General features: G+C 49.2%; 2 protein-coding genes and 1 long non-coding RNA gene across 3 annotated transcripts in view; 1 reads left to right on the top strand and 2 right to left on the bottom strand.

Moving 5' to 3' along the window:
* LOC138863648 (uncharacterized) overlaps positions 1-392 on the bottom strand; it is a 1,593-nt gene extending 1,201 nt beyond the window's left edge. Inside the window, exon 1 of the long non-coding RNA XR_011398959.1 lies at positions 1-392. This exon is cut by the window's left edge and continues 359 nt beyond it. This is a non-coding gene — a long non-coding RNA (uncharacterized lncRNA).
* Positions 1-27,500, bottom strand: part of LOC113811889 (uncharacterized) — a 159,649-nt gene that overhangs the window by 124,554 nt on the left and 7,595 nt on the right. The gene's annotated exons all lie outside the window — the stretch shown is intronic.
* Positions 6,659-10,948, top strand: LOC113811882 (uncharacterized). The gene is made up of 6 exons (XM_070127713.1): positions 6,659-6,672; positions 6,802-6,938; positions 8,433-8,897; positions 9,044-9,460; positions 9,571-9,748; positions 10,843-10,948. The coding sequence occupies exons 1-6, from the start codon at positions 6,659-6,661 to the stop codon at positions 10,946-10,948; spliced, it is 1,317 nt and encodes a 438-aa protein (XP_069983814.1).

Raw genomic sequence — 27,500 nt, 5'->3', positions numbered from 1 at the left:
CTGTTAACTACTTCTTAAACCTCTTTCGCTCTCTCTATCTCGGATTCTCTTATTCACTTATTCTCTTTGTCTATTTATTTATTTTCTCTTCCTTTATTCATTTTTCGTTGTTTCTCTTCATCTGTCTTTCTCTCTCGTCCGTTCTCTCTCTCTCTCTCTTCGTCATTTTCTCATTTCGATCTTCATTTCTCACTTCTGCGGTCTCCTGCTATCCCTTCTCCTACTTCTTCTCTTTCTCACCCCCTTTCCCTTATCTTTCGCCCACGCAATCATTCACTCACTCTCTTCTCACCTCCTCCCTTCCATTTCCTCTCTTCCTCTATCCCGCCCCCTTCTCCCTTCCCTATTCGTCGTCGTCGCCGTCCTCCTCCTCCTTCTCCTCTCCCTCACCCTTCCCACTCCTCCTCCACTTCCTTCCCTCCCTTTCTTCATCGTGGTCGTCGCCGTGCTCCTCCTCCTCCTCCCCTTTCTTCCTCGTCGTCGCCGTCCTCCTCCTCCTTCTCCTCTCCCTCACCCTTCCCACTCCTCCTCCACTTCCTTCCCTCCCTTTCTTCATCGTGGTCGTCGCCGTGCTCCTCCTCCTCCTCCCCTTTCTTCCTCGTCGTCGCCGTCCTCCTCCTCCTTCTCCTCTCCCTCACCCTTCCCACTCCTCCTCCACTTCCTTCCCTCCCTTTCTTCATCGTGGTCGTCGCCGTCCTCCTCCTCCTCCTCCCCTTTCTTCCTCGTCGTCGCCGTCCTCCTCCTCCTCCTCTCCCTCACCCTTCTCCCTTCCTTCGATCCACCCTTCCTCCTCCCATCCAAACCACAATCCAAAGAAAACACTAATTATGCCTTCTGTATTACCCGACCTCCTCAAAAACTCACTCTTCGGCCCCAAGACACCTTCGGCATCGGGAGGTCGCCGCCACATACCTGTAAAACAAAATGGCAAATGTTAGGTAAAAAAAACACAAAGCTGGTGCTCTTTCGTGCATATTAATGTGTTTTTTCTTAGACATGTCTCTTTTGGTTTATAAGTCTATGCAAATATGCAAATGGGTTTTTGTGTCGTGGTATTCTGCTCTTGATTAGCATGCTTGTAGACATAACGCCATCGGTTTACGTTCTCTTAAGCACAGAAATGCAAATGTAATGCAATAAAATTAACTCCGACTTCCTATTATTATAGAAAAAGACAAGTAATATATATAAACAAAATATATGTATGTATATATGAGCGCACCCTCTGGCCCTCTGGCCCTCTGATCCCCCATACCCCCCACCCCCCTCCAACATAATCTCAAAACCCATCGCAGATTTCATCTCTTCATCAAAAGCCGTTCCCCGAATTATTCATTCAACGAGAGAATATTACGGGGCCGTTCCGTACACAATCGCCGCTAACTGGCCAAGAGCGTAACATTTATTGACAGTTTGATTGCCAGTCGGTCGTCAAGATTTCACTCCTCGGATCTCCGGTTGGATGTGGTGGTCACACAAGACGGACTCGAGGAAGCCCGCGCTCCATACGGGATTACCCGCCGCTTGTTGTCGGGCTTATTATCATTTCGAGGTTCGGGCTCTTGTATTTATCTTTTTTTCATCTTTATTTATTTATTTATTTATTTTTTTTTTTTATAGGGGGGGTTCTTGTTGCTGAATGACATTTGAACAACTGATTATCATTTATTTTATCTCTTCTAATTGTTAACATTACCCCCTTCCATTTTAAATACTGCTATTATCATAATCTTGTGCATAGTTTTCATGAGGATTACTTAATTACTAATCTCCTTCAGTGATACGGAGCTTAGAGCTGATTAGATACACATGTCCTACTCCGATATACGAAAACACGGTCACATCACCTCCATATTTTTTCATTAAATTTTACAACCCCCATCCATCATCCACCCCATTATCAACGTCAATACCAGTGATGCCCTTTGTGCCCAAGTACACACATCGGGCTTTAACATGCAACCCGACCTCTCCATTATAAATCTACATAGTTCCGACCCTCAACTGCGTTCCCACAGGACGTCCCAACTCCCTTCCTCCCAGTGCTTAAAACTCTGTCAAATCTCCAGTTAAAAGGATGTTTGTTTCCTATTTCCTAACTGTATCGGTATTTTTTCATGTTTTTATTTCTTTTTTTTGCGTTTTGTTTGGACGCGGCTTCGACCAGTTCGAAATTCCAAAATGGCGGGAGGTATAATGAGGTTCGGTTACGATTTGAAATTCCGCGCGCTTTTCAACTTTACCTCCCTCCCTCCTTCCCTCCCCTCCCTCCTTCTCTTCTCTCTGAACCGGACCAGAATCGCTAATCAGAATCTTAATGACGGGACCAACAACCAATCAGTGATAGAAGTGAAATCAGAATATCAAATGAGAAGAATCGACCGAAAGTAATGGTCAGGGATGGCAGGAGGAGCAATTTCTAGTCAAGATCAGCTGTCACTTTGGACACTGACCAATCTCCGCCAATGAAACGAATTGCTTATTTTCATTACAACCATATACAAGCTGCCTCTGCATATGTATTTACGGATTCCATTCATCGTTGCCATTTTTTAAAACCTTGGGGGATAAAATGGACTTGTTTCTTTTGTGATGTGCCTATCTCGGGATCATTTTACAAATCTGATGTGCTTATTTCGGGAAGATTTTAAATATTTCATGTACACATTTGTGTGTGTGTGTGTGTATGTGTGTAAGTATGAGTATGAGTATGAGTATGAATATGAGTGTGTGTGTGTGTGTGTGTGTGTGTGTGTGTGTGTGTGTGTGTGTGTGTGTGTGTGTGTGTGTGCGCATGCGCGCGCGTGCGTGTATGTGTGCGTGCGGATAGACATACACTAACTTATCCACATATTATTGCTAACAGTACTTAAAAAAAAACATTTGTATATAAAGAATTCATTTTGAAGGTCTAACGAATGCATATCAGTTTGCAAAAGAAATGTAAGAAACCTTATCAATTTTGTGCAAATGACACACATACATATCTATATATACTATATATACTTATATGTTATATATGTAAAATATACATACTAATATATGCATATACATAAAATGTATACATATAACATATAAACCTATATAAAAAAACACCCACCCACACCCACACCCACACCCACACCCACACCCACACCCACACACACACATACACACCCACACACACACACACACACACACACACACACATACACACACACACACACACACACACACACACACATATATATATATATATATATATATATATATATATATATATATATATATATGCGTGTACGAATAACGGTATGGAGCGCATTGTTTACATGACCATAAACCACCAAATAAACATTGTAAACATGTAATACACGCGCTCCCAGACCCCCTAACCACAGGGAGCTGACGTCGCTGACACACATCTTGACGGCTGACACTTGAACATGCCAGATGTATAATGAGATGCAGAGTGACAGAGCATTCTTCGCTCCCCAGCAAAGGCCATATTCGGCCGCTATGTGCCCTCCTTTCGCACGGAACAGCTGGGCCCTGTTTTTGAAAGCTGGATTTGAGCGGGGATCCCAACCAGTTTTTTTTTTCCCGAGTCCCAAAGGCTGTTGGATCTTTCACAACAAACAGTTTGACATCGTTAATTAGATGCCGGGGTTGGTGTGGGGTGTCCCAAGAGGAAGAAGAAGAAGAAGAAGAAGAAGAAGAAGAAGAAAAGGAAGAAGGAAGAGGACGAAAGGGAGACGGGGGGAGGAGGGAATGTTGGGAGGAGGGGTAAAAGAAGGAAAAAAGAGGAAAACAAGGAGGAGGAGGAGGAGGAGAATAAAAAAAGTGAGAGACGAGCAGAACAAGAGAAAAAAGTGGGAGATGAGTAGAAGAAGAAGAAAAAGGAAAGAGCTTAGACGAACGCCATATCACGCTCATGTCTACTTGGCAGAGGTTACAAAAACGCCTCTCCCGCGCCGAGAGTCACGAGCGCACCTTCGTCCAGGCACCTTTGTCTCTGGGCGAAACAGTGCGAAATCAGCTGAGGAAGACGAAATCAGCTGAGGAAGACGAAATCAGCTGGTGGAGAAGAAATCAGCTGATGGAGAAGAAATCAGCTGATGGAATAGAAATCAGCTTATGGCCAAGAAATCAGCTGATGGCCAAGAAATCAGCTGATGGACAAGAAATCAGCTGCTGGACAAGAAATCAGCTGCTGGACAAGAAATCAGCTGGTGGAACAGAACCCAGCTGGTAGGGAAGAATCAAGCTGGGGAAGAGAAACCCAGCTGGTGCACGTAAAGTGAGCTAGGGCAGGGGAACCCAAGTGACGCAAGTGGGCTCAGTTGGTGCAAGTGAACTAAGGTGGTACAATTGAACAGGTGCAAATGAACTCAGCTGTTTCCAGTGAACCCAGGCTGAGACGCAGGCAAACTCAGCAAGTACAAATGAAAACCAGGTGGTGCACATGAACTCGGGAGGTGCAAGTAAATCCAGATGGTTCACGTGAACTCCGGTGTAAGGAAATCCAGATGGTGCAAGTAAATCCAGATGGTGCACGTGAACCGAGACGGTAATATCAGCTGATGCAAGCTGAACGAGGAGAGAAAATCCGAGAGCAGCTAGACATTCCTTCTCCAACTAATTGGGCCTTTGCAACAAGAAACACATTAACAAATTCTTGAAAGGCTTGCAACTGGATCAGCTATTTCCAATCTTAGCGGGGAGAAAAAAATTGATCTGAGTGGAATTCCCATCATTAACATTACGGACATTATAAATCTTGTTAACAATGAGGCTACGCATTTTGTAATGAGGTGGAGTATAGTCTTTTTTAATGTTAACGACTTTAAGAAATATCTAATAATATGAGCGTTATTTTGAATACTCAAAGACTAATCTTTGACTGAATTGCTTCAAGTGATATTTTTAAAGCAACCGTTTTTTAGCATCAGTTTTAAGTAATGCGAATTTAACGACAAAGCCGGCCATTAAAGATAAAGATGCTAATGACACTGGTAATAATTGCGTTTCGGGTCGCCACCCCCATCGCCATCATCATCAGCACAAAATATATTAAGGTGATGAAAATAAAATTAATCTTACACAAAGAATATCACTATCATTACAAAGAATATCATTATCATTATAAAAAAAATCATTATCATTATAAAGAATATCATTATCATTATAAAAAAAAATCATTATCATTATAAAGAATATCATTATCATTATAAAGAATATCATTATCATTATAAATATCATTATCATTATCATTATAAATATCATTATAAATCAATATAAAGCTTATCAAAGATAAAATTCATATTAAAAATAGGTGAAGAAAGTTGCTCACTATACTCACATCAATACATAAAATAATGCTAAAAAAGACAATTTTACACGAAGAATAGAATAGCTTATCATTACGATCACCTCAAAAGATAAAATTGATAGCAATAATACGTGATGGAGAAGATAGTGACTCAATATACTCACATCAGTAGATAAGATAATACTAAAATAGAATTAATTTCACACGAAGAATTGAATAGTGTATCACTATGATCACCTCAAAGATTAATTTGATAACAATAATACATGAAAAAGACTCACTATACTCACACCAATAGGTAAAATAACACTAATTCTACCCGACAAAAAGGATAAAAAATCACATTATTCATCTCAAAGATAAAAAAAATTAAGATATTAACGTGACGATGATGAATATAATCGCCTCAAAGATATAAAAAAACTAACGCGAATTATACGCAAACGGAGATGATAGTGACGATAGTGAATCACTGTATCCACCTCAAAAGACATAAATAATACCAATCACACGATGGCGAGGATAGTGAGGAGGACAGGATAACGACCATATCAAAAACAGCGAAGACAAGAAGAAGAAGCGTCACGATGGGTGAATCCTCCCCTCACCCCCTACTCCCCCCTTCCCATCCCCCCATCCTCTCCCTCACCTCTATCCCACCCCCTTCCTCTCCCTCTACTCCCATCTCCCACCGCGCCATCCTTTCCCCCCTTCCCCAATACTATCTAATCCCCCTCGCCCCACCCCCTTTCTCCCTTCCCCATCCCATCCCATCCACCCCCTTTCCTAGACCCCCCTCTATGTCCACCCCCATCCCCATCCTTTCCCCCTTTCCCCATCCCGTCCCAACCCCCACCCCCCATCCTTTCCCCCTCCCCACTCCCATCCTTTCTCCCCTTCCCCATCCCATCCCCCACCCCCATCCCCATCCCATCCCCTACCCCCATCCTTTCCCCCATCCCCACAAGCACCCCAACCTCCCCCTCTTTGTGTACGTCGCGAGTGCACGAGTGTGACCATTAATGGAAGGCGTGTTGAGACTGACTAATCCCCGCCCACATGACACAACTACGCCCATCCCCCTCCGCCCTCCGATCCCGCCCATCTGAGCGCGCATATCCCTAAAAATAAAAGATTAAACCCAGAAATTTCCACACTTTTTCTCATCTCAAAATAATCAATTCCCCCCGAATTATCAAGATTAAACCCCATCATTTATTTATACAAAAAAACAAACTTAATATACCAGAGCTTGAGAAGACAGAAGTCCCCCGATTAAACCGACTTCCTAATTGACCAACTGGCAACCCTCCCCCCCTCCCCCTCCATCCTCCCCACAGCAGGACTTCCATGACTATACAAAGGTGCGAGCCCCACCCACTCGCCCTTATGACCACGCGCCGTAGGGACCAAAACCGCCTCCCGACCCACGCTGCCTAACTACCCATTGCCAAGTAATTCGAAAGTTTGCGTATTATTCAACCTCTTTGCAGATCTCGCGGGTCCATTGGCTTGACCTCCGCGTGCTCTCTGGCGGGGTCAAGCACGCCCGAAGACACCGGCTGTCGCGCTGCCCGAACAAAGGCACAGGGACGCCCACGCCGCCCGCCCACGCCCCTTGGCGCCCTCTGCACGGCGGACGCGGGAAAGAGAAAGAGCGAAAAGAAAGAGTAGAGGGGATTGATAAAAGAAAGAGCAAAGGGAAATATGAGGAGATGAGAAGAGAGCGAACGGATACCGCGAGAAGGAATAAAAAAAGGAAGGAACGAGAAAGAAGGAAAAGAAAGAGCAAAAGGGAATAATAAAATAAGGGAACGAGAAAGAACGAAAAGAAATAGCAAAAGGAAATGAAAAAAGGGTAAGAAGAAAAAGCAAAGGGAAAGATGAGGAAAGACCGAACGGAAACAGCGAGAAGGAATAAAAAAAAAAAAACATGAAGAAACGAGAGAGCGGGAAAAAAGAGCGACATGGAATAATAATAATAACAATAATAATAATAATAAAAGGAAACGAGAAACAGCGGGAAAAAGATCGACATAGAATTTTTAAAAAATGGGGATATAAAAAAAAAGAGCGAAACGAAAGAGCAAGAATGAAAAGAAAGAAAAAGAAAGGAGAAAGAAACACACGATGATGATGATGATGAAGCGAACGTGAAAAAAATACGGCGCGTCGTGGCTTAATATTCTCCACTTGAAATTTCCCGACAAAAATGGAGAGAGAAAAAGGAAAGATAAAAAACAAGACATAAAGGAAAAGAAAAATTAAGGCGAGAACATCATAAACGTGAAGCGAATGAGGCGAGGAAATCCAGACATCAGAGGAAGGAGGAAAAGAGAGAGAGAGCGGGAGAGGAAGAGAGAGAAAAAAAGAAAAAGATAAAAATAAATAAATAAATAAAAAAGAAAGAAAATGTAAGCGACATGGAGATAGAATTAGAGATAGATAGATAGATGAACAGAAATAAATATATATAGAGAGAGAGAGATGAAAGAAAGAATGAATTTGAGAGAGAGAGAGATGAAAGAAAGAAAGAATGAATGTGAGAGAGAGAAATAGAAAGAAGGAATGTGGGGGGGAAAGGGGGAAAGAGAAAAGAAAGAAAAAGAGGGAGAAGAAAGAAAAAGAGAGAGAGATAAGAGACGTTAACCGGCAGAAAATATAAATCCGTGACTCTATAAAATCCCGAAGAAAAAGGGACCCGGATGTAACCTGCTTGGACGATACAGGACCTCCTTCCCGACTACAAGGGGGGGGGGGGGAGCTGGGGATAGGGGGGGATAAGGGGGGAGGGAAAGGGGATGGATCTGGCAGCTTTACACGGCGTTTGCGCTATTAAATGCAAAATAAATGCAGGGATAAAATGTGTTCGACATGTGTGGGATCGGATCTTTGTGCAATTTCTATGGTTATCGTTTTTTTTTATTACTAATGCCCATTCCTTTGGCCGTGTATGGAGGCTTCGTGCAGACATTACACTTAGAATTTTATTTGTCTGTCTTTCTGGATACAAACGTACGTATAAGCGGACAAAGCGCGCGCGAGTAGGGGTATATGTGTTCGTGCGCGTGAAACGTTAATGTAATTGCATCCCCTTATCTAATTAAATAATATCCGTTCACAGCCTCATTGCCCACAGCTCCTAATGCCCAAGGTTGCCCCCTCGACATTATCTCCTTTAATGAGCAGACTCCATTAACGCAAGCACCTCGTGGACAGCACCCCAGCCTCCCTCAGCACCTCCAGCCTCCACCAAGACCTCCACCCCAGCCTCCACCAAGATCTCCACCCCAGCCTCCACCAAGATCTCTACCCCAGCCTCCCTTAGCACCTCCAGCAGCCCGCAGCCAAGCACCTGTACCCCAGCCTCCTCCAGTACCTCCAGCCTCCAGCAAGACCTCCACCCCAGCCTCCAGCAAGACCTCCATCCCCGCCTCCCTCAGCAACTCCACCAAGACCTCCACCCCCCGCCTCCCTCAGCACCTCCACCAAGACCTCCACCCCCCGCCCCCCTCAGCACCTCCACCAAGACCTCCACCCCCCGCCTCCCTCAGCACCTCCATCAAGACCTCCACCCCCGCCTCCCTCAGCACCTCCACCCCCCGCCTCCCTCAGCACCTCCACCAGGACCTCCACCCCCGCCTCCCTCAGCACCTCCATCCCCGCCTCCCTCAGCACCTCCATCCCCGCCTCCCTCAGCACCTCCACCAGGACCTCCACCCCCGCCTCCCTCAGCACCTCCATCCCCGCCTCCCTCAGCACCTCCACCCCAGCCTCCCTCAGCACCTCCAGCCTCCACCCCAGTCTCCTCCAGGACCTCCACCCCCGCCTCCCTCAGCACCTCCAGCCTCCACCCCAGTCTCCTCCAGGACCTCCACCCCAGCCTCCCTCAGCACCTCCAGCAGCCCGCAGCCAAGCACCTGTACCCCAGCCTCCTCCAGTACCTCCAGCCTCCAGCAAGACCTCCACCCCCGCCTCCCTCAGCACCTCCACCCCCCGCCTCCCTCAGCACCTCCACCAGGACCTCCACCCCCGCCTCCCTCAGCACCTCCATCCCCGCCTCCCTCAGCATCCCCACCCCAGCCTCCCTCAGCACCTCCACCAGGACCTCCATCCCCGCCTCCCTCAGCACCTCCACCCCAGCCTCCCTCAGCACCTCCACCAGGACCTCCATCCCCCCCTCCCTCAGCACCTCCACCCCAGCCTCCCTCAGCACCTCCACCCCAGCCTCCCTCAGCACCTCCACCCCCCGCCTCCCTCAGCACCTCCACCAGGACCTCCACCCCCGCCTCCCTCAGCACCTCCACCAGGACCTCCACCCCCGCCTCCCTCAGCACCTCCAGCAGCCCGCAGCCAAGCACCTGTACCCCGGCCGCGTCATGTGGCCTTGAGCGGTCATGGCGCCGTGACCACCATCCGTCATGCACCGCTGATGATCTTGTGCTTCTTCTGGTCTCCTCTTCTCCTGCTTCTTTTTGTTTCACTCTATTCATTTGTTCTTTTTACTGTCTTTCTTAATCTTTTTTTCTTACATTTTTAGTCCGCTCTTCTATTCTTTTGTCGGGCCTTCCGCTCATGTTTCTGCTGCTCGTTCTCTCCTCTCTCCTTTTCTTTTCCTTTTCCTCCTCGCATCCTTCTCATCTTATTCCCCTCCTCCATTTCCTTCCCCCTCTTCCTTCTTCTGAATTCCTCCTTCTCCTCCTCCCTTTCCCCCTCCTCCTTCACCCTTTTCCCTCCTCCTCCTTCCCACTTCCCCCTTTTACCCCTCTTCCTTCACCCTTCTCCCTCCTCCTCCTTCCCACCTCCCCCTTTTACCCCTCTTCCTCCTCCTCCTCTTCTTATCCCCTTCTCCATCTCCTTTCCCGCTTCCCCTTCCTTCTCTCCTCCTCCCCCTCCCCCTTTAGCACTTCTCCTCCTCCTTTCCCCTTCCCCTCATTCTCTCCTCTTCCCCCCCTTCTCCCTCCTCGTCCTCCTCCTTTCCCACCCCTTCTCCCCCTCTTTATCCCGATGCAACCGCCCGCCAAAGATGTCCCCCAAAGATGGTACTCTCCAACACTCCCACATTCCTTTCCCTCTTTGCGCTTCTCTTCGCTTCAGCTTATATGTAACAAACTGCCCCCGTGCGTGTGCGTGTGCGTGTGTGTGCGTGTGTGTGTGTGTGTGTGTGTGTGTGTGTGTGTGTGTGTGTGTGTGTGTGTGTGTGTGTGTGTGTGTGTGTGTGTGTGTGTGTGTGTGTGAGGGAGAGAGAGAGAAAGAGAGAGAAAGAGAGAAAGAGAAAGAGAGAGAGAAAGAGAGAGAGAAAGAGAGAAATAGAGATAGAGATAGAGATAGACAGAGAGAGAGAGATAGAGAGAATGTGAATGGGTGAAGCGCCGTGCACGCATACTAGTGTGTCATGCATAACGAGAGAGGAAATGGGCACCCCCAGATTCCAACAGACACATGCATGACGCTACAAATATGGAGTTCGGTGCTCATAAAGCCTTCAGTGAATTTTGGATGTCTGAACTGTAACAAATTCCTAATGCATGCAGAACCAAGAACATTTTTAAAGGCAAGACTAGCAAGCCACGCGGTTACGAATACCAGTACATGCGGTTATCAATACCAGAACATGGGGATATTGATACCAGTGCATGAGGTTATTAATACCAGTGCATGCGGTTAATACCAAAGCATGCGGTTATCAATACCAACTCATGCGGTTACTAATACCAGAGTATAAAGTTACTAATACCAGGGCAATGCGATTACTAACATCTAGGCGTTCCTAGTGCGTCAAAGCTGAGCGTGTACCTGTCTGTGAGAGTTCAACCTCGAGATTTTTTCCCCGAATTTGGTCCTCGTGCTGGGCGGGCCTTTGTTTCCCCTCGCTGTCCATCCCTTTCTTTCCGAAACGTTTCTGCTGTCGGGGATTTATTTCGCTTGACTTTTAAGGAAATGCTCGAAGACGCCGTGACGTCAGCCGCCTCAAGTACTCTCGGCGGGGGGTGGAGGGGTGAGGGGGAGGGAGGGGGGAGGGGGTGGGGGGAGTAAAGGGTGGAAGGAGTGGGTAGGAGATGGGGTGGATAGAATGTGGGGACGGTGGCCAGGGGGTGGAAAGGGTGGGTAGGGGGTGGGGTGGAGGGCACAGGTAGGGGGTAGGGGGTACGGGAGGAGGGTGGAAGAGAGAGGCAGGGGGCAGGGCGGAGTGCCATGCCTGACGCGGTGAATAGCGCAATAACGACGCCGTCCTCGGGGCCCTTTGGCGAAGCCCAGATTTCAGCGAAACACGCGCGTCTCAGATTCCCGGATGACGTCACGCCGCAATTGCACGACAAGGAGCGAGGCGTTGCAGACTATCATTACGGGAGTTGGTCGACGCTGCCCACAATGGACGACCCTCGACCGGCCTGTCAGCGGCTCATGGCTCAATTCACGTCGGCGCTCGGAGCAGCTGCGCCCGCGCCCTCTCGACGATTCAGGAGACTTACGCCCAATAGAAGTCTCTTTTCGTGGCAGGTCGCCATAGCTCACGCGAGGACGGTCGGCCACACACGGCGGGCTGGCGGGGGAAGGGGCAGGGGCGGGGGGAAGAGCAGGGGTTGGAGCGGGGGGGGGGGAGATGGTGGGTCGGCAAACAGCGGTGGGGTGAGGAAGAGTCAGAAGAACGGAGAGGAGAAACGACGAAAAAAAGGAAGGTAGAGAGAGTAAAATTGATAAATAAAGAGGAAGAAAGTGGAAATGCAGAAGACGACATGAAAGAAGAAAGGAAGATTTATGCAAGAATCTTCACCAGCGAGTGCCAATTCCCTGAGTGCCATACCAACACCTGCAGCTGGAGAGATGGGGGGGGGATGCAAGGCAGGTCAACGTGCACGGTGACCCCGGGGTCATGTACATCCATCCTCCACGCCAACCAAGATAAAATCACCACACCTCCTGCTTGGAGAAATTTTCTTTTAAACCTCGCAGAAAGCTAGTGGAGTGGGGGTCAGAAATGAGGGAGCGAGGGTCAGAAATGAGAGAGCGAGGGTCAGAAATGAGGGAGCGAGGGTCAGAAATGAGAGAGCGAGGGTCAGAAATGAGGGAGCGAGGGAGAAAACCGCGGCACAAAAGAACTCCGAGACAGGAAAATAGGAACACTCAACCTAACCACAGACAAACAGCGAAGAGAACACAAGGGAGACGTGATAAGATGACGGGAGACGAGGAGAGGCCAAAGCAGAACGTCGACGGAATGACAGACGACATCGGGCAGTGATGGAGTAAGTAAAAATGATGGAATCGTAGCAGCGACGCGGCTATCATTTGGCTTGTGATTTGCCGGGAATGAGAGGGTGGCCGCAAGAGGGTCCCGCCCCTCGGCTCGGCCTTCCCGCACGCGAGTCTCCTGCGGCCGCTCCCCTCTGCCGCACTCTCGCCGTCACCTGCCCTCAATTCGCACTCATTTCGGACACATTTCTTCCTCATTTCATCGCCAAATGCCAACTCCTTTCATCAACAACACCATCTATCTTTTGTCTTCGAGTCTTGCAGAATTCCAGCTCGTTTCTTCTACAATTCCAACTAGTCTCTTTCACAATTTCACAGCGTTTCTACCACAAATATCCCTCATTTCTTGAACAATCCAACCTCTTTACTTCCTAAGCTCACCAAAAATCCTCCTCACTTTTGGCACAATTCCTCCTCATTACCTGGCTATGCAGACGTGTGAGAGTGTGACGTCTAAAGTGTAGGATGAAAGGGTGAGAAAGTTATGCCGAGGGTGATGGGTATCTGTGTAATATGGGCTTATTTTGACCGTCGGGTTTCCTCGTCTAAACAGGGCATACGCTTCGACTTCAACCAAGAGCGCGACTCAAGGGAAGGCGACTTTACGACTTCAAATACGACCTCAAGGAGTTAGCGAAGTATGGTCTTATGCACGACCCATACTAAAGGACTGCATGTACAAAATGAAACTCAAAAAAGCATTACCGGTACCCTCCTGTACAGCATGGGTATGGGGGTGGAGCGAAAAGGAATGGGAAAGGGAAGGGATTTGGGAAAGGGAGGGTAAGGGAAGGGATGGGAAGGGAAGTGAAGTGAAGAGATGTGATGAGGCAGGGAAAGGGAGTGAAGATGGAACTGGGCGGAATAGGGAGAGGGGTGATTAGGGGAGGGGAAGGGAGGGGAGAAGCAGGAGAAGGGAGGGGAGGAGAAGGGGAGTGAAGAGGGGAAGGGACGGGGAGTGAAGAAGCCATGGGAAGAAAATGGTGCAGGAAGGGATAGGAGGTGGCTAGGGGAATGGGAGAGCAGAGAGAGTATGGATGAGCGAAGGGAACAGAAGCAGGAAGGTGAAAAGACCTCAAGATGCGAGAAGGAAGACGAGTAAAGAGACGAAGGAAGGAGCTGAAAGAGGGGAGAGCAGCGCGCGCCCCGGGAAAGGGACGGAACAGGACAAAGGCGCCATGAGTCACCGCTGGAAAAGGGCAAGCAGCCAAGTGCAGAGGTGTTGCCGCGGCCAGCTTGGAGCCGCAGCCACTTCCCCTCCGCTCGTGCCTTCCTGACTGGCCCAAATGTCTCTGCTGCATGCTGATGGCTTTTCCTTCTTGGTCGTCCTCCTGCCCGGGCGCTTTCCTCCTACGTGCTTGGAGCCGAACCTGCCTCCTGCCTCCTGCCTCGCTCATCCTGCTTGGCCTTTCGTCTCTCCTTGATTTCGCTGACAGAGAAGGAGGGGGAGAAGAAGGAAAGAAAGAAGAAATTGGAGAAAAGAGGGAAAACGGAGAAAAAGAAGAAAGAAGAAAAAAGGAAAAAGAGAAAAAAAGGAGTAAAAGAAGGAGAAGAAAGAAGAAAAAGAGAAAAAAACGAAGAAAAAGGAGAAACGAGAAAAAAGAAGAAAAGAAAAAGGAGAAGAAAAAGAGAAAAAGAAGGAAAATATAAAAAGAAAACAGAGAGAACACAAAGAAGAAGAAAAAAAAGGAGAAAGAAGAAAAAAACCCTACCATCTGCTTGCAACTTTTTTCTTTGCTTGCTTGACCTCCTACCTATCCTCCCCCACCCTTCCCCCTTTTGCATGCCGTGCTGTTTGATACCCGCCCGTGTAAACAGCCCAGAACCATCCTCCCATCAACTGTACCATCCTTCTACCAACCGCTCTATATTCGTGCCTGCGTGTCTGCTTGTTTGTTCACGGACATTTACGCTGACGTGTGCTTGCCGAAGACCGTAACGCCAAAGCACAAAAGGCCTTTGAAGTGTAATGATACACACAAGACACAACGCACGCAGGAGAAAAAAAAACCCGCATACAATGACGCAATGCAGGTACGAGAGCCTGGACCCGCAAATAATTGGCGAGGCATGAAGGTGTGTGTGTGTGGGGGGGGGGACGGGGAGTGCAAAAAGAGGAGAAACATATATATGGACATGTGCATCTATGTAAGCGTATGTGTATATATGGGTAATTATCTATATACGCAAGCACGCACGTACATACAAACAAACACACACACACATGAAAATGAGAGAGAAAGAGAAAGAGAAAGAGAAAGAGAGAGAGAGTGAGACATAGTGATAGCTAGCTAGAGAGAGAGAGAGAGATACTGATAGCTAGCTAGAGAGAGGGAGAGAGTAAGAAGGCAAACACCGCGCCCAAGGATGAGACACAGACGGAGACAAAAAAGCGAGAGGCAAACAGCGCGTCCCAAGGATGAGGCAGCGATAGGTAAGTGGACGGCCGACAAAAGCCGCGGATGACTCGCATGGCCGCCTTGTCCCTGGGCGTCGAGCTCCACCTCGCTCCTACTCCTTCACCCCCTTCCCTGCCCCCCCCCCAACCTCACCCCCTTCCCTGTCCCCAACCTCACGACCGTCCTGACCCCCAACCTCAGCCCATCCTAGATTTCAACCTCATCTCCCTTCCAAACCCTAACTTCACCCTTATTACAACCCCCTAACTCATCATAACCCTTAGGATAACCCCATCCCAACCTCCCCCTTACCCAATCCCTCAACTTTCCCCTCTCCCAACCCCTAACTTCATCCCATCCTAACCTCTAACTTAAACCCATCCCAACCCTCAACTTCATCCCCTTCCCAACCCCCAAACCTCACCCGCACCCTAGACCCCAACCTCCCCCTCTCCCAACCCAACCTTCCCCCAACCAAACCCCTAGGATCACCCCCTATTCCAACCCCCCGACCTCCCCTACCCTCCACCCTAACCCCCTGGCCTCATCCCAATCCCCCATCCCCTCCATCCCAACCCCTAACCTCATCCCGATCCCCCCTAACCCCCCACCTCTCCTGACCCCCCCCCCACACCTTAGCCTACATTCCATCGCCAAGAAGTCCCAGCGGCGGCTCCGGGACATTTAATTTACAATTATATTCCTGCGCGCGTTTACATTCGGAATCTGATAACGACTTTTACGTTTCGCTTCAGGTTGGAATTTACGTTCTTTTCTTGTTTTTTTTTCTTGATTTTTTTTTACTTCAGGAGGGAATCTATCCTTTCGATGCTGATATGGACTTTATTTTTTTACTTGATCTATGCGTGTATTTACAAAGCATTCGGAACCGATTCAATATTTCCTTCGACTTTTACATCTGTCACTTCAGCTGTCGGTGAAATTAAACGGCAGTTGAAGTTAGTTCATTTTTTTCCTCTTTTCCTTCTCTCTTCTTATTTTTTGCGTTTTCACCACTTTTTTTCTTTCCTTTTTTTGCGTGAAGTGTTTGAGCAAGAAGCCCCTTGACACAGGCGCAGGTGCGTGTACGGTACGCGCGTGTTTACCGAAGCCAGAAGCCCTTCGCTTATGTACTGCTGTTTGATTTCCACCCATAAACCGCCCCCAATTTCCCTTTAAATACGGGTTAAATAATCGATTTTGTTCTCTTTTCCCTTTCTTAAGTAAATTCTGATCTCTTTATCGGCCATTTCTTCGCGAGAGAGAGAGAATAAAAAGCAAATATGATAATGAAGAAAAATCAACAGAGAGAAACCGGCGTCGCAGAAACCCACCGAGTCATGCTACGAAATTGAGCGGTATTTACCCACAAGTTCTTTTAGAAACCCGCGGGGCATCCTATTCCAGCTTCGGGAAAGGAGTAAAAAAATATTTCTTTTTTCTTTCTTTCTTTCTCCTTTATCTTCCACTTAACTTCTCTGAGCCAATTATACGAGAACCGAATCGCTTTTAAGCAGTGCAGTTAAGTGCATGCATGCGTGAGGGAGCTGCGTCCGTGCGGGGAAACGATGTCTATTATCTATCTGTGTGTGTGTGTGTGTGTGTGTGTGTGTGTGTGTGTGTGTGTGTGTGTGTGTGTGTGTGTGTGAGACAGAGAGAGAGAGAGAGAGAGAGAGAGAGAGAGAGAGAGAGAGAGAGAGAGAGAGAGAGAGAGAGAGAGAGAGAGAGAGAGAGAGAGAGAGAGAGAGAGAGAGAGAGAGAGAGAGTACGCGCGCGCGTCTCAGTGCCTGAGCGTGTATGTGTGTCCGTGTGGGTGTACATCCCTTTCTTCCTTTAGTTAAAAGTCGCCCAAGTCCTCCACAAATCGCAGCGCCTCTCAGCCCTTCCCCCTGCATCCCCGTCGCAAGACCGTCGCCGCGCCCGCTCCCTCAAAGGTTCAACAAACTCGCCAAATACATACATCCGACAAGTACCCCGTGATCGGACTCCGAAGCGTGCGGCAAGGGCGTGAATGACGAGGAAGGGATAGGACTGGACGTGAGTAATGTGGTCGATGGGTGGAGGAGAGGCAGGCGCTGTGGCTGTGGGCGGGGGTGGGATGGGCGTGGGCAGCAGTATGGCGCCTCCAACTCCTTTTATGGGGAGGCCGTCTATCTCTGCAACCCCCGTACACACTGTTCTAATCACGCGTATCGCCAGAGTGATTAATCTGTCCGAAATACTTTTAAAACTTCTGCAGCCTCGCTCTGCCGCGCGCTTATCTCATTAAACAGATTACGCTGCCTGCCACCTATCATTGCTGAATTCGTACACACAGGCAGATAACAGTGATTGTTGTCTTAAATGGCAAGATAATTTAATATAAAGGTCAAATAAAAGCAGCTACATTGCAGACTCAACATATAACAAAAGAACTATAATCAAGAACCAGCAGTATAAAAGAAAAGAAAAGAGAAAACACTCAGTCGAACAAGAAAACTGAAACTGAGCAAGGAAAATGGACGCTAATGTGAGGGGTAACTCGCCGATTCCTATCTTTGTTCATCTGCACCTAAAGATCGGCCCGCACAATAGGCTGGTTAGGCTCCGGGTTGAGTTGACAAGTTTGGTGGTGAGATCCACAACATTAGCATAACCTGGGGTGGCTATAAAACACACCCAGAGCGACACACGAGATACGAGGACCCGACCATATACAACTCGGGCGGGTTTTATGACGGGTTTAAGCCTATTTTTATACGCGCTCGCTTTTTTTGCGTCGCGGGATACAATAAAACCTCAATACACGCAAACCTCCTTGGACACATCCCCTCATCAAGCTTTCTGATCCTTTTTTTATTCGCTCTCTAAGCATCTTCCGCGTAAGGGCGTGGCAGCCGATGGTTCCTTTAGCGTTCGTCTCCCATAGAACCCCAGGAGATCATTCCCACGGGAGAGAGAGACGGAGAGAAACGCCCTCAGATACAGTAATCTCGAGGCGGCCACGGTTGAGATAGAAGTGTTTGTAGTGCCCATTCTCAATGGTCATTTAGGGGCCGGCAAAGGCTCAAATACCCCCGTGTGTAAAGGTTGGCCGATGCAAATGCACCAGAACCGGCAATTATATAGGTCAACAATACTCTTTATGACCAAACCAAAAAAGGGATAAAATGAATAGAGACCAATTCGAGTCTCGGAATAGGGGCTCCACGTCCCTGGACAGCGAAGTACAAGCTCCACAGCGCGATCAAAGATATCCAATTGCCAATGCGTATGCCAAAACGTTTCTGCTTTGGCACCCTTTGATAATGCCAACATTGTGTACATTCTCAAACCCAGACAATCGCGCACAGACTCGGACCCGAGGGAAGAGACCCGCTTGTTAGGGCTATCATGCGCCAACATCAGGAGACATGTCATTAGTGGATATTATGGCGAGGCATTCAAGGTCCTCAATATGCTCTTTATGATAATGGCGAGTTCTACAAATACAGAAATGCCAAAAATGAGCCTTGGTGTCTTTTCGAGTCCAAAGGTACACTGCTTTTTGGCTTTGTTTTTTTTTTTAATAGTATGGATAGCGTTCTAATTCTTCTATACTGGAGCTGGCATGGAGCGAGCGAGCGGGCGAGCGAGGTCGTAAACAGAGGCCATCCATTACCAGAAGGCCCAAGAGACAGTTCTCAATCACATCTGTTAATGTAGTGCTGATGAGGAGGGTTAAGGGTCATTGGAGGAGTGTCCGAGAGGGTGCTCCGTGGAAGGGTTGGTTGAAGTGGTTCAGCAAGGTGGTTGTAAAGGAGATAGGCCTATCATCCAAATGTTTAATGAGGCGGCAAGGAGGAGCAGCGCGTCCGATGCACGCCCCGGCCCTCCTTCGCGCGTAGATACAAGGTGTATCGAAACAGGTTTTTTGTCCCTCCGCCTGACACTGCGACGACGGACAGGTGTTGGTAACTACGGCGAGGAAGTCCACGATCGCGGGGACGCACGGGCCTGGCATTCCTCCCGGGGCCCTCGGCGGCTAAACAACGCGCCTGAAACCTTCTCACGGAATGATAATTAGGTAATCCCTACGCTGACGGTCCCACAGTGGCTGTCCCAGGCAAGACCGGGCTTTGTTCCGCCCGCGCATAAGAGCGAGAGTATCGTGCAGCGCTCCCCGATGGCGAGATAAGGCCGTCCGAAGGGTAGGGTTTCACGCGAGGTCTGAGGGTAACTGCCGCTTGTTCCGCCCCAGTGGCCGTCATCTCCCTCGCGCTTCATACAGCACGCCCACACATGCCCGGGGCGCTTCTCGGCCCTCCTGCGCCGCCCGGAGTCCTCTTTTCGCGATATGAGCCCTGAGTGTGCAGAGGGGGCCACCTGGGGCGCGTGGCGGGGGCGGGGAGGGGGATCACCTTACTGGCGCCATCATAAGCCCGACGTAGGTGCTAGTTTACACGATAATTAACGTGGCCTAAATGTTTTTTTAAATACCCACAAAGGATTATATTTCATAAGAAATTTCATTAGACTACTAGGCAATTAACGCAACATATATACATACCTAAATGCACCCCCCCCCCAACCCCGAAAAATAAATTCCTTAAGGGCTTTAATTCGCCGACAAACGAAACTGAAGCCAATCCCTCCGCAAAACTGAATCCGAATAACAACAGCCATTCGAACACATTATTCGCACCGCAGCGCCAAGCCTTACTAATGATACCAACGTTTCGCAGTGAACACAACACCGGCTCATTCATTCGTCGTCGCGGGGACCATTCATCAAAAAGAATAATTCCTATGATTACTCGATAAAGCGGGCGACCCCTCCACGGTCCGCTTTTGATTAATCGCTCCGAAAAGAGGGAAGGGCGGAGTCGCGAGGGGACGAGTAGCTGATCAATCCCCCCCCCCTCTCTCTCTCTCTTTGGGTAGGCCTATAAAACCCCCGGCGATAAAAATGTTCCCCAGACAGCTACACCGGCCTAAGAATAATGTAGAATACGGACGGAATGGACGGAGTTATCGAACTACACTGCAGAACAAAGAACACTTGAGATAACATTGACGCGAGAACAAGGGCGTGAGTGTTCTCGGCCTGTTGTCACCTGATAGACGCAGGCCTATCAACCTCCATGGAGGGCGCGTCTGGGGAAGGCGAAGAAGGTGGGGAGGGGAGGAAGGGGAAGAAATTAGGAAGGGGAGTAAGGGAAAAAAGAATGAAAAGAGGAGGGGGAGGAAGGGGGAAGGAAAAGAGGACGGGAGGAAGGGGGAGGGAACAGAGGAGGGGAAGGTAAAGGGAAGAAGGTGGGGTGGGGAGGAAGGGTAGGGGAAGGAAAAGAGGAGGGGGAGGAAGGGGAATGAAAAGAGGAAGGAAGGAATGGGGAGGAAGGGGAAGGAAAAGAGGAGGGGGAGGAGGTGGAAGTAAAACAGGAGGGGAGGAAAGGGGAAGGAATGGAGGAAGGGAGGAAAGGGTCAAGTAAAAGAGGAGGGGGAGAAAGGGGGAAGGCAAAGAAGAGGGGAAGAAGGGAAGTAAAAAGAGGGGGAGGGGAGGAAGGGGGAAGAAAAAGAAGAGAGGGAAGAAGGGGAATGAAAGGAGGAAGGGGAAAGGTAAAGAGGAGGGGGAGGAAGATGGGGATGGAGAAGAGAAGGAAGGGGAAGAAGAAGAAAGGGGAGGGGAGAGAGGGGAAGGGGAAGCAAGGTAAAGGAATAATAGAAAAGATGAGAAGGGGAAGGGGAAGGGGAAGGGGAAATGGAAGGGAGAGAATGAGAAAAAAGGGAAGACGAGAACAGAAAGGGAAAATGCGAAGAGAAGGGGGAAGAAATGGAAAGAAGGGGAAGGAAGCGGAAAGAAGACGGGAAAGAAAAAGAGAGAACGACGAAGAGAAGGACAGACAGAAGAGGAAAAACGAGGAAGAATGAGGAGAAGAAAATGGGTAAAAACGAAGAGAAGAAGAGGAGGAAAAAAAAGTGTCGGAAGGAAGGGGAAGAAGAGGAAGACAAGTAATAAAGACAAAAAGAGAAAGAAACGAAAAAAAAATAAAGGCAGGTAAAATAAAGACGTGGAAGAAAATGAAAGAAAAAGAAAGAGAAGGGAACGGGGAAGAAGAGGAAGAAAGGGAAGAAGAAGAATAGAGAACACTTAATAAAACAAAACTAATAAATAATACAAAAGAAAGGGAGAGAGAGAAAAAAAAAACAAGTGAAAGGCGTGCTTGTAGCAGATAAAATAGTAAAAAAAAGTAGGCCTACTTAATGATATTCCTTGATAAAAGTAAGAAAAAAATGGAGATAAATGAGACTTGAGGAGGGAACGATTTTAAGATGGTAAGACGCTATGGTGATGGTGGTGATGATTGCGGTGGTGGTGATGATTGTGGTGGTGGTGGTGATGGTGATGGTTACGGCGGTGGTGATGGTGATGGTTACGGTGGTGGTGATGATGATAATGATTATGGTGGTGATGATTATGGTGTTGATGGTGATGCTGTTGATGATGATGGTGGTGATGATGATTGATAATGATGGTGGTGATGATTATGATGATGAGGGTTCTGATGGTCATAACCCTGTTGATAACGAAGACGAAGACGGCGGCGATAGCTGAACAAGAAGTACAGAAACAAGAGGAGAAAGACATGCTTCATGATGCGAACGAGGATACGAAGACAAATAAGAAATAACGAAAAGGGAGAAGCAGAAGCAAAAGAAAACCCGTGTGCCGTGTAAAGGAGGGGGGAGGGGGAGGGGGGTCAAATTCCCTCCCTCGGGCACCCACATACCAGCCTCCTCAGTGGGGCATTACCACCCCCTTCCCCTCCCCTCCTCTCCCCACCCCCCTCTCAGCTGTAACACGGGGCCGTACCGGGAAGTTCCGAATTTTATTGCTGCTGTACTGTTATGGTATGAATTACGTGTTAATTTTTACGTGTGGGTAGCGAGTTGGATTTTTTTTCTACTTTTTTTTTATTATAAGGTTCGTGGATGTTGAATGAATGGAAACTAAAGAGGTTTTTAAAAAAAGGACGGGGATGGGGTAAGGTGGGGAGGGGGAGGCGGAAATGCTACAGGGGGGACTAATGAGTAAAAATGTTGAAGGGAAAGGGACGAGTTGGGAAATCACCGGGACTGAAACATAACTGTCATGTTTCTCAATGTGTTTCTATTTCTTTCTCTCTCCCTCGCTCCCTGGCTCCCTTTTTATCTCTTTGATTCCATCTCTTTTCTCCTTCTCTTTCTTCCTCTCTCTCTCCTTCTGATTCTGATTCTCCCTCTCCCTCTCCTTATGATTCTGATTCTCCATCTCCCTCTCTTTCTTTCTCCACCCCCCCTCTCTCTCTCTTTCTCTCTCGCCCCTTTTCTCTCAAAATATCTATTGCTTTTAAAATGACTGGCATTCGTCTCCAGAATCCCCGCTTTCTCGCTCGCGTCACGTCGCCCTCCACCCTCCATCCTTCTTCCTTCACCCTCTGCCTTCCTCCCTCCTCCCTCCTCCCTTCATCCATCGCAACTCCTCCCTCCTCTCCCCATCCTCCATTCTCCTTCCTTCACCCTCCTCCTTCCACCTTCCGCCCTCGTCCCCCCATCCACCGTCCTCCTCTCTCCTCCATCCACCCTCCACCTTCCTCCCTGTTCCCTCCACCCTCCACCCTCCGCCACGAGACGACACCAACAGCCCCCTCCCTCCTCAACTCCTCCCCCCCCCTCGCCACCACAAGGAGAGGATTAGGCACGCCAGCTCCTCGGCCCTTCGCTCCTTCGGCCATTCCCGGATTACGCCCGACGCAGGAGCTGCTGGAGGGAGCAGGGAAGGGGTGGAGGGTGGGGTGGGGTGATGGGGGGGATGGCAAGAGCTTCGAGGGAGTCCCCGGATCATCTTACGGGCGAAGGAGTCCCACGCCCTCCCGGCCAACCCTCCGACGAGCAGCCAGGGGTGTCACCTCACAGTCCGCAGGTCCTGTGGTTCGCCTGTGGTCAGCCCGGTAGAGGCTTCACCTGCTTCTGTGGCCGCCTCTTCCAGGTACGTCGGGCGTCGGGCTAGAGAGGTGGGGGAGCAGGAGAGGAGGGGGAGGGGAAAAGGAGGGGGAAAGGGGAAGAAGAGGGGGTAGGGGAAGAAAGAAGGGGATAGGGGAAGAGAGAGGGGAAAGGGAAGAAGAGGGAAAGGGGAAGAAGAGGGGTAGGAAGAAAAAGGGGAAAGGGGAAGAAGAGGGGGTAGGGAAGAAGAGGGGAAAGGGGGAAGAAGAGGGGGTAGGGGAAGAAGAGGGGTAGGGAAAAAGAGGGGGGAAAGAGGGGAAAAAGAGGGGAAAGAGGAAGAAGAGGGGGGAAAAGGGGAAGAGGAGGGGGAAAGGGGAAGAGGAGGGGGAAAGGGGAAGAGGAGGGGGAAAGGGTAAGAAGTAGGGAGGAAGGGGGAAAAGGAGGGGGATATGGGAACAGGGGGAAAGGGGAAGAGTAGGGGGAAGGAGAGGTGGAGAGAGGAAGAGGAGGGGAGAGGTGGGAGAGAGGGGAAGAGGAGGGGGAGAGAAGACGATGAGAGGCAAGGGAGTGGAGCGAGAAGAGAGGGGTATAGGAAGGAAGGGAGAGAGGGGAGAAAAGGGAGAGGGAGGGGGAAAAGGAAGGGGGGAGGGGGAGTGGATGGAGGAAGGGGGGTGGGGAGGCAGAAGGATAGGATGGGGAAGAAGGGGAAAGAAGGTAGTGGATGGAAGGAAGGAAGAAAGGATGGAAGGATGGAAGGAAGAAAGGATGGAAGGATGGAAGGAAGAAAGGATGGAAGGATGGAAGGAAGGGAGGAAGGAAGGAAGGAGGGCGGGGGGAGAAAGAAGGGGAGGAGGGAGAGAGGAAGGAGGAGAGGAGGGCGAGAGAGGGGAAAGAGAGAGGATAAGGGTGGAAGAAGGGAGAGGGAGGGGAGAATAAAGGGAAGAACTGAAGGGGAAAAATGCGAGAGAAAGGAGTCACTGCAAGACCCCTTTGCAATTTTTCTTATCCCTTTCCCAACACACATTTTTATTCCCTCATTCTTATTTCTCCTCTCCAAGATTTAAACACAAATTTATTTCTCTCCCTCTCTCCACGCCTCCCTCCCTCCCCTCTCTCCCTCTCTTTACCCTCCCTCCCTCTCTTTACCCCTCCCTCCCTCTCTTCACCCCTCCCTTCCTCCCTCTCTCTCTCTCCACCCCTCCTCTCCCTCCCACTCTCCTCTCTCCACCCCTCCCTCCCTCCTCCCTCTTCACTCCCTCTCTCCATTCCCCTCCCTCCCTCTCCCTCTCTCCACCCCTCCCTCCCTCCCTCTCCCTCTCTCCACCCCTCCCACACTCTCCCACACTCTCCCTCTCTCCGCCCCTCCCTCCCTCTCTCCGCCCATCCTTCCCTCTTCCTCTCCACCCTTCCCTCCCTCCCTCCCTTCCTCTTTCCGCCCCTCCTTCCCTCTCCCTCTCCCTCTCTACCTTTTAATACAGAGTATCACTGCCAGTTCCGACCCACGCAACGGGTTGGGCGAGGTCGGATAGGAGGAACCGGATAGTCGAAAAGGAAACCGACGGTCAGGGACGAGCTGACAAGGGCAGGGACGGGGGGTAAGAGGAGAGGGAAAGAGAGGGAATGAGAGAGGGAAAAAAATAGGGAAAGAGATAGAGAGACAGAGAAAGAGAGACAGAGAGAGAGAGAAAGAGAAAGAGAAAGAGAGAGAGAGAGAGAGAGAGAAAGAGAGAGAGAAAGAGAAAGCGAGAGAAAGAGAAAGCGAGAGAAAGAGAAAGAGAAAGAGAAAGAGAAAGAGAAAGAGAGAGACAGAGAGATGAGATAGATAGAGAGAAAGAGATAGATAGATAGATAGATAGATAGATAGAGAGAGAGAGAGAGAGAGAGAGAGAGAGAGAGAGAGAGAGAGAGAGAGAGAGAGAGAGAGAGAGAGAGAGAGAGAGAGAGAGAGAGAGAGAAAGAGAGAGAGAGAGAAATAGAGAAATATAAAGAGAGAAAGAAAGAGAGAGAGAGAGAAAGGCAGAGAGAATGAGAAAGAGAAAGAGAGAGGGACACGGGCGGGGATAGGAGACAATCAGACACAAGAGATGATAAGAAAGGCGAGGAGGGGGACGTGGGAAAAGGCATCGATAACGGCGAGAAGAGAATCTTAAAGAGAGGGGGAGGAGGAAAAAGGGAAGGTGGAAGAATGATAAGGGAGGGAGGGAGAAGGAAGGAGAGGGAGGTAATGGGAAAAAAAGGAAAGAGGAGACGGATAAAAAAAGGGGGGAGGGAGATATAGATAGATAGAGAGAGAGGAGAGAGGAGAAAGGATATGGATGGATGGATAGATAGATAGATAGATAGATAGATAGATAGATAGAGAGAGAGAGAGAGAGAGAGAAAAGGAGAGTAAAAAGATGTGAGAACAGTAAAGAGAAAAAGACACAGAAAGAACTAGAAAGAGAAACAAAAACAGAAACAGCAAGAGAAAGAAAAACAAAAAGACGCCGAAACAGACAAAAGCAAAGCGGAGAATAAGCGAGCGAAAGAGCCCCAGTCCAAAACAGAGAAAGCGAACAAAAGCGAAGCGAGGAGAGGCCAAGGCGCGCCGGAGACCCCAAAGAGCCCGCACGAGGAAGTGGGAGGAAGAGGACAATACAATAGCCGGCAATCAGTCATCACTACAATAACCGGCGATTTATTGATGTATTCTCCTCCTCCTCCTCCTCTTTCCTCGGCGCCTCCTCTTTCGCTCCGCCTTTATCCAAGCGTTCCTCATTCCCCCCGACATATTTTCTGCTGAAATATGATTCTCCTTGTGAACTGGTATACCGGTGCAGACGATACTGCGTTTATGATAACGTTACTTGTAAGAAAAAAAAGAAAAAAATAATAATGGTGAATTTAATTCGTAATGACGGCAATTTGAATAGCAATTGCAACATTAATACAATAATGGGTAATATCCGGTGTCTTATTACCACTCGTATTAATGAATGAAGACGTTATGATGGTAGTATTACTGCTACGCCTGTTCCGTCAAATTTATGAATAGAGCATAATCAGTAACTGTAATACTAGAAGCAGTAACTAACTATTAATACTAAATACTAAATACAATAACAAAAATATTGTCTACAAATTCACTGCATGCAGGGACTTATATGCAGGTGTGTGCGTATGCGTATGCTGGTACCATGTTGGACACGTCATACCCTAACCACCATCAAAGACATCACCCAAAACAGCAGTACCACGACTTACTCCCCACCATTTTTTTTTTTACTTTGACCATACGTACCAGGACACGGAGTGAACGAACCACCCACCCCACCCCCCTAACCTCGTCAGACGACCATCAACCAAGAAAACGTCCACAAACGTCCACGTTAACTTACGTTATCACACGACTATAGGCGATCTTCCAGTAATCCCTGGACAGGACGAGAGCTGGACGTTGGTACTTAGGCCGCTCCCCCTCCCAACCCGCTACCTACCCCCCTTCCCTCCCTCTTTTCTCTCTCTCTCTCCCTCCCTCCCTCCTCACTCCTCACTCTGCTTCTCTCCCTACTCACTCTCCTTCCCTCACTCCTCACTCTCCTTTCCTCCCTCCTCACTTTCCTTCCGTCCCTCCTCACTCCCTTCCTCCTCCCCACTCCCCCTCCCTCCATCTCTCCCCTCCTCATTTCCGTCCCTTCTTCCTCCTCCTCCCCATTCCCCCTCCGTGTCTACCTATCCCCCTACAACTCTACTCAACTCCTACTCTATCTCTACCGACTTCCCCCATCCCCCTCTACCCCTACCCATCCCCTCCATCCGTACACACCGCCCATCTCTATCCACTTCCTCCATCCTTATCCACCCTCTCTATCCCTTCACACCCTCCCTCAACCTCCACCCCCTATCCACTCTTATCCACCTCCCTTCCCTATCCTCTTATCCCCTTATCCACCCCCTCCCTCTTCCCTCCCTATCCCCTTATCCCCCTACCCACCCTCTCCCCACCTCCTCCCCTTATCCACCCCTCCCCCTATCCCCCTATCTACCCCACCCCCTCCCCCCTATCCCCCCATCCACACCCTCCCTTTACCCAACCGGCACAAAACCAGATTACGCTAAGGAGCCAACACCAGTCCCACGCCCATACCCTGTCCAGCGAGACCTTGCTTTAAGCCGCCTAAATCTGACAGAGCTTGACAAAGTGGGCGTTCTGGAAGGTATAAGGGAAGGGGGGGAGGGGGAGGGCTGAATGGGGAAGTAGGGTGGGTGGGGGGGGGGCTGGTGGGGTATGGGTGGGGATTGAGAGGAAAAAGTGGGCGAGTGGGCGAGGGGGTGAGGGGTGGTGGCGGAGTGTGAGGGAGTGGGGAGTGGCTAGGGAGTGAGACGGAGTAGGGAGTGAGAGGGAATGGGGAATGGGGAGTAGCGAGGGAGTGAGGCGGAATGGGGAGTAGCAAGGGAGTGAGACGGAGTGTGGGATAGCAACAGCAGGATCGAATTAGTATAAGCGATTTCTTATCTGTATTCACAAGAAAGTAGTAGGAATAAAATGAAGAATAAAATAAGAATAAGAGTCAAAACCCAACAGCACGTATGGTGAAGATTGTGACTTCCGTGTGATG

The sequence above is a fragment of the Penaeus vannamei genome, chromosome 12 (assembly GCF_042767895.1).
Source record: "Penaeus vannamei isolate JL-2024 chromosome 12, ASM4276789v1, whole genome shotgun sequence".
NCBI lineage: Eukaryota > Metazoa > Arthropoda > Malacostraca > Decapoda > Penaeidae > Penaeus > Penaeus vannamei.
Note: the sequence above shows the minus strand (reverse complement) of the source record. Positions and strands in the feature narration are given on the sequence as shown.

What these genes read in the sequence shown, in the direction of transcription:
- LOC113811882 (XM_070127713.1), top strand. An exon ending in CTCCACCCCCGCCTCCCTCA is followed by an intron (nt 8,898 to 9,043) that starts GCACCTCCACCC and finishes CGCCTCCCTCAG; the next exon opens with CACCTCCATCCCCGCCTCCC. An exon ending in CTCCACCCCAGCCTCCCTCA is followed by an intron (nt 9,461 to 9,570) that starts GCACCTCCACCA and finishes CGCCTCCCTCAG; the next exon opens with CACCTCCACCAGGACCTCCA.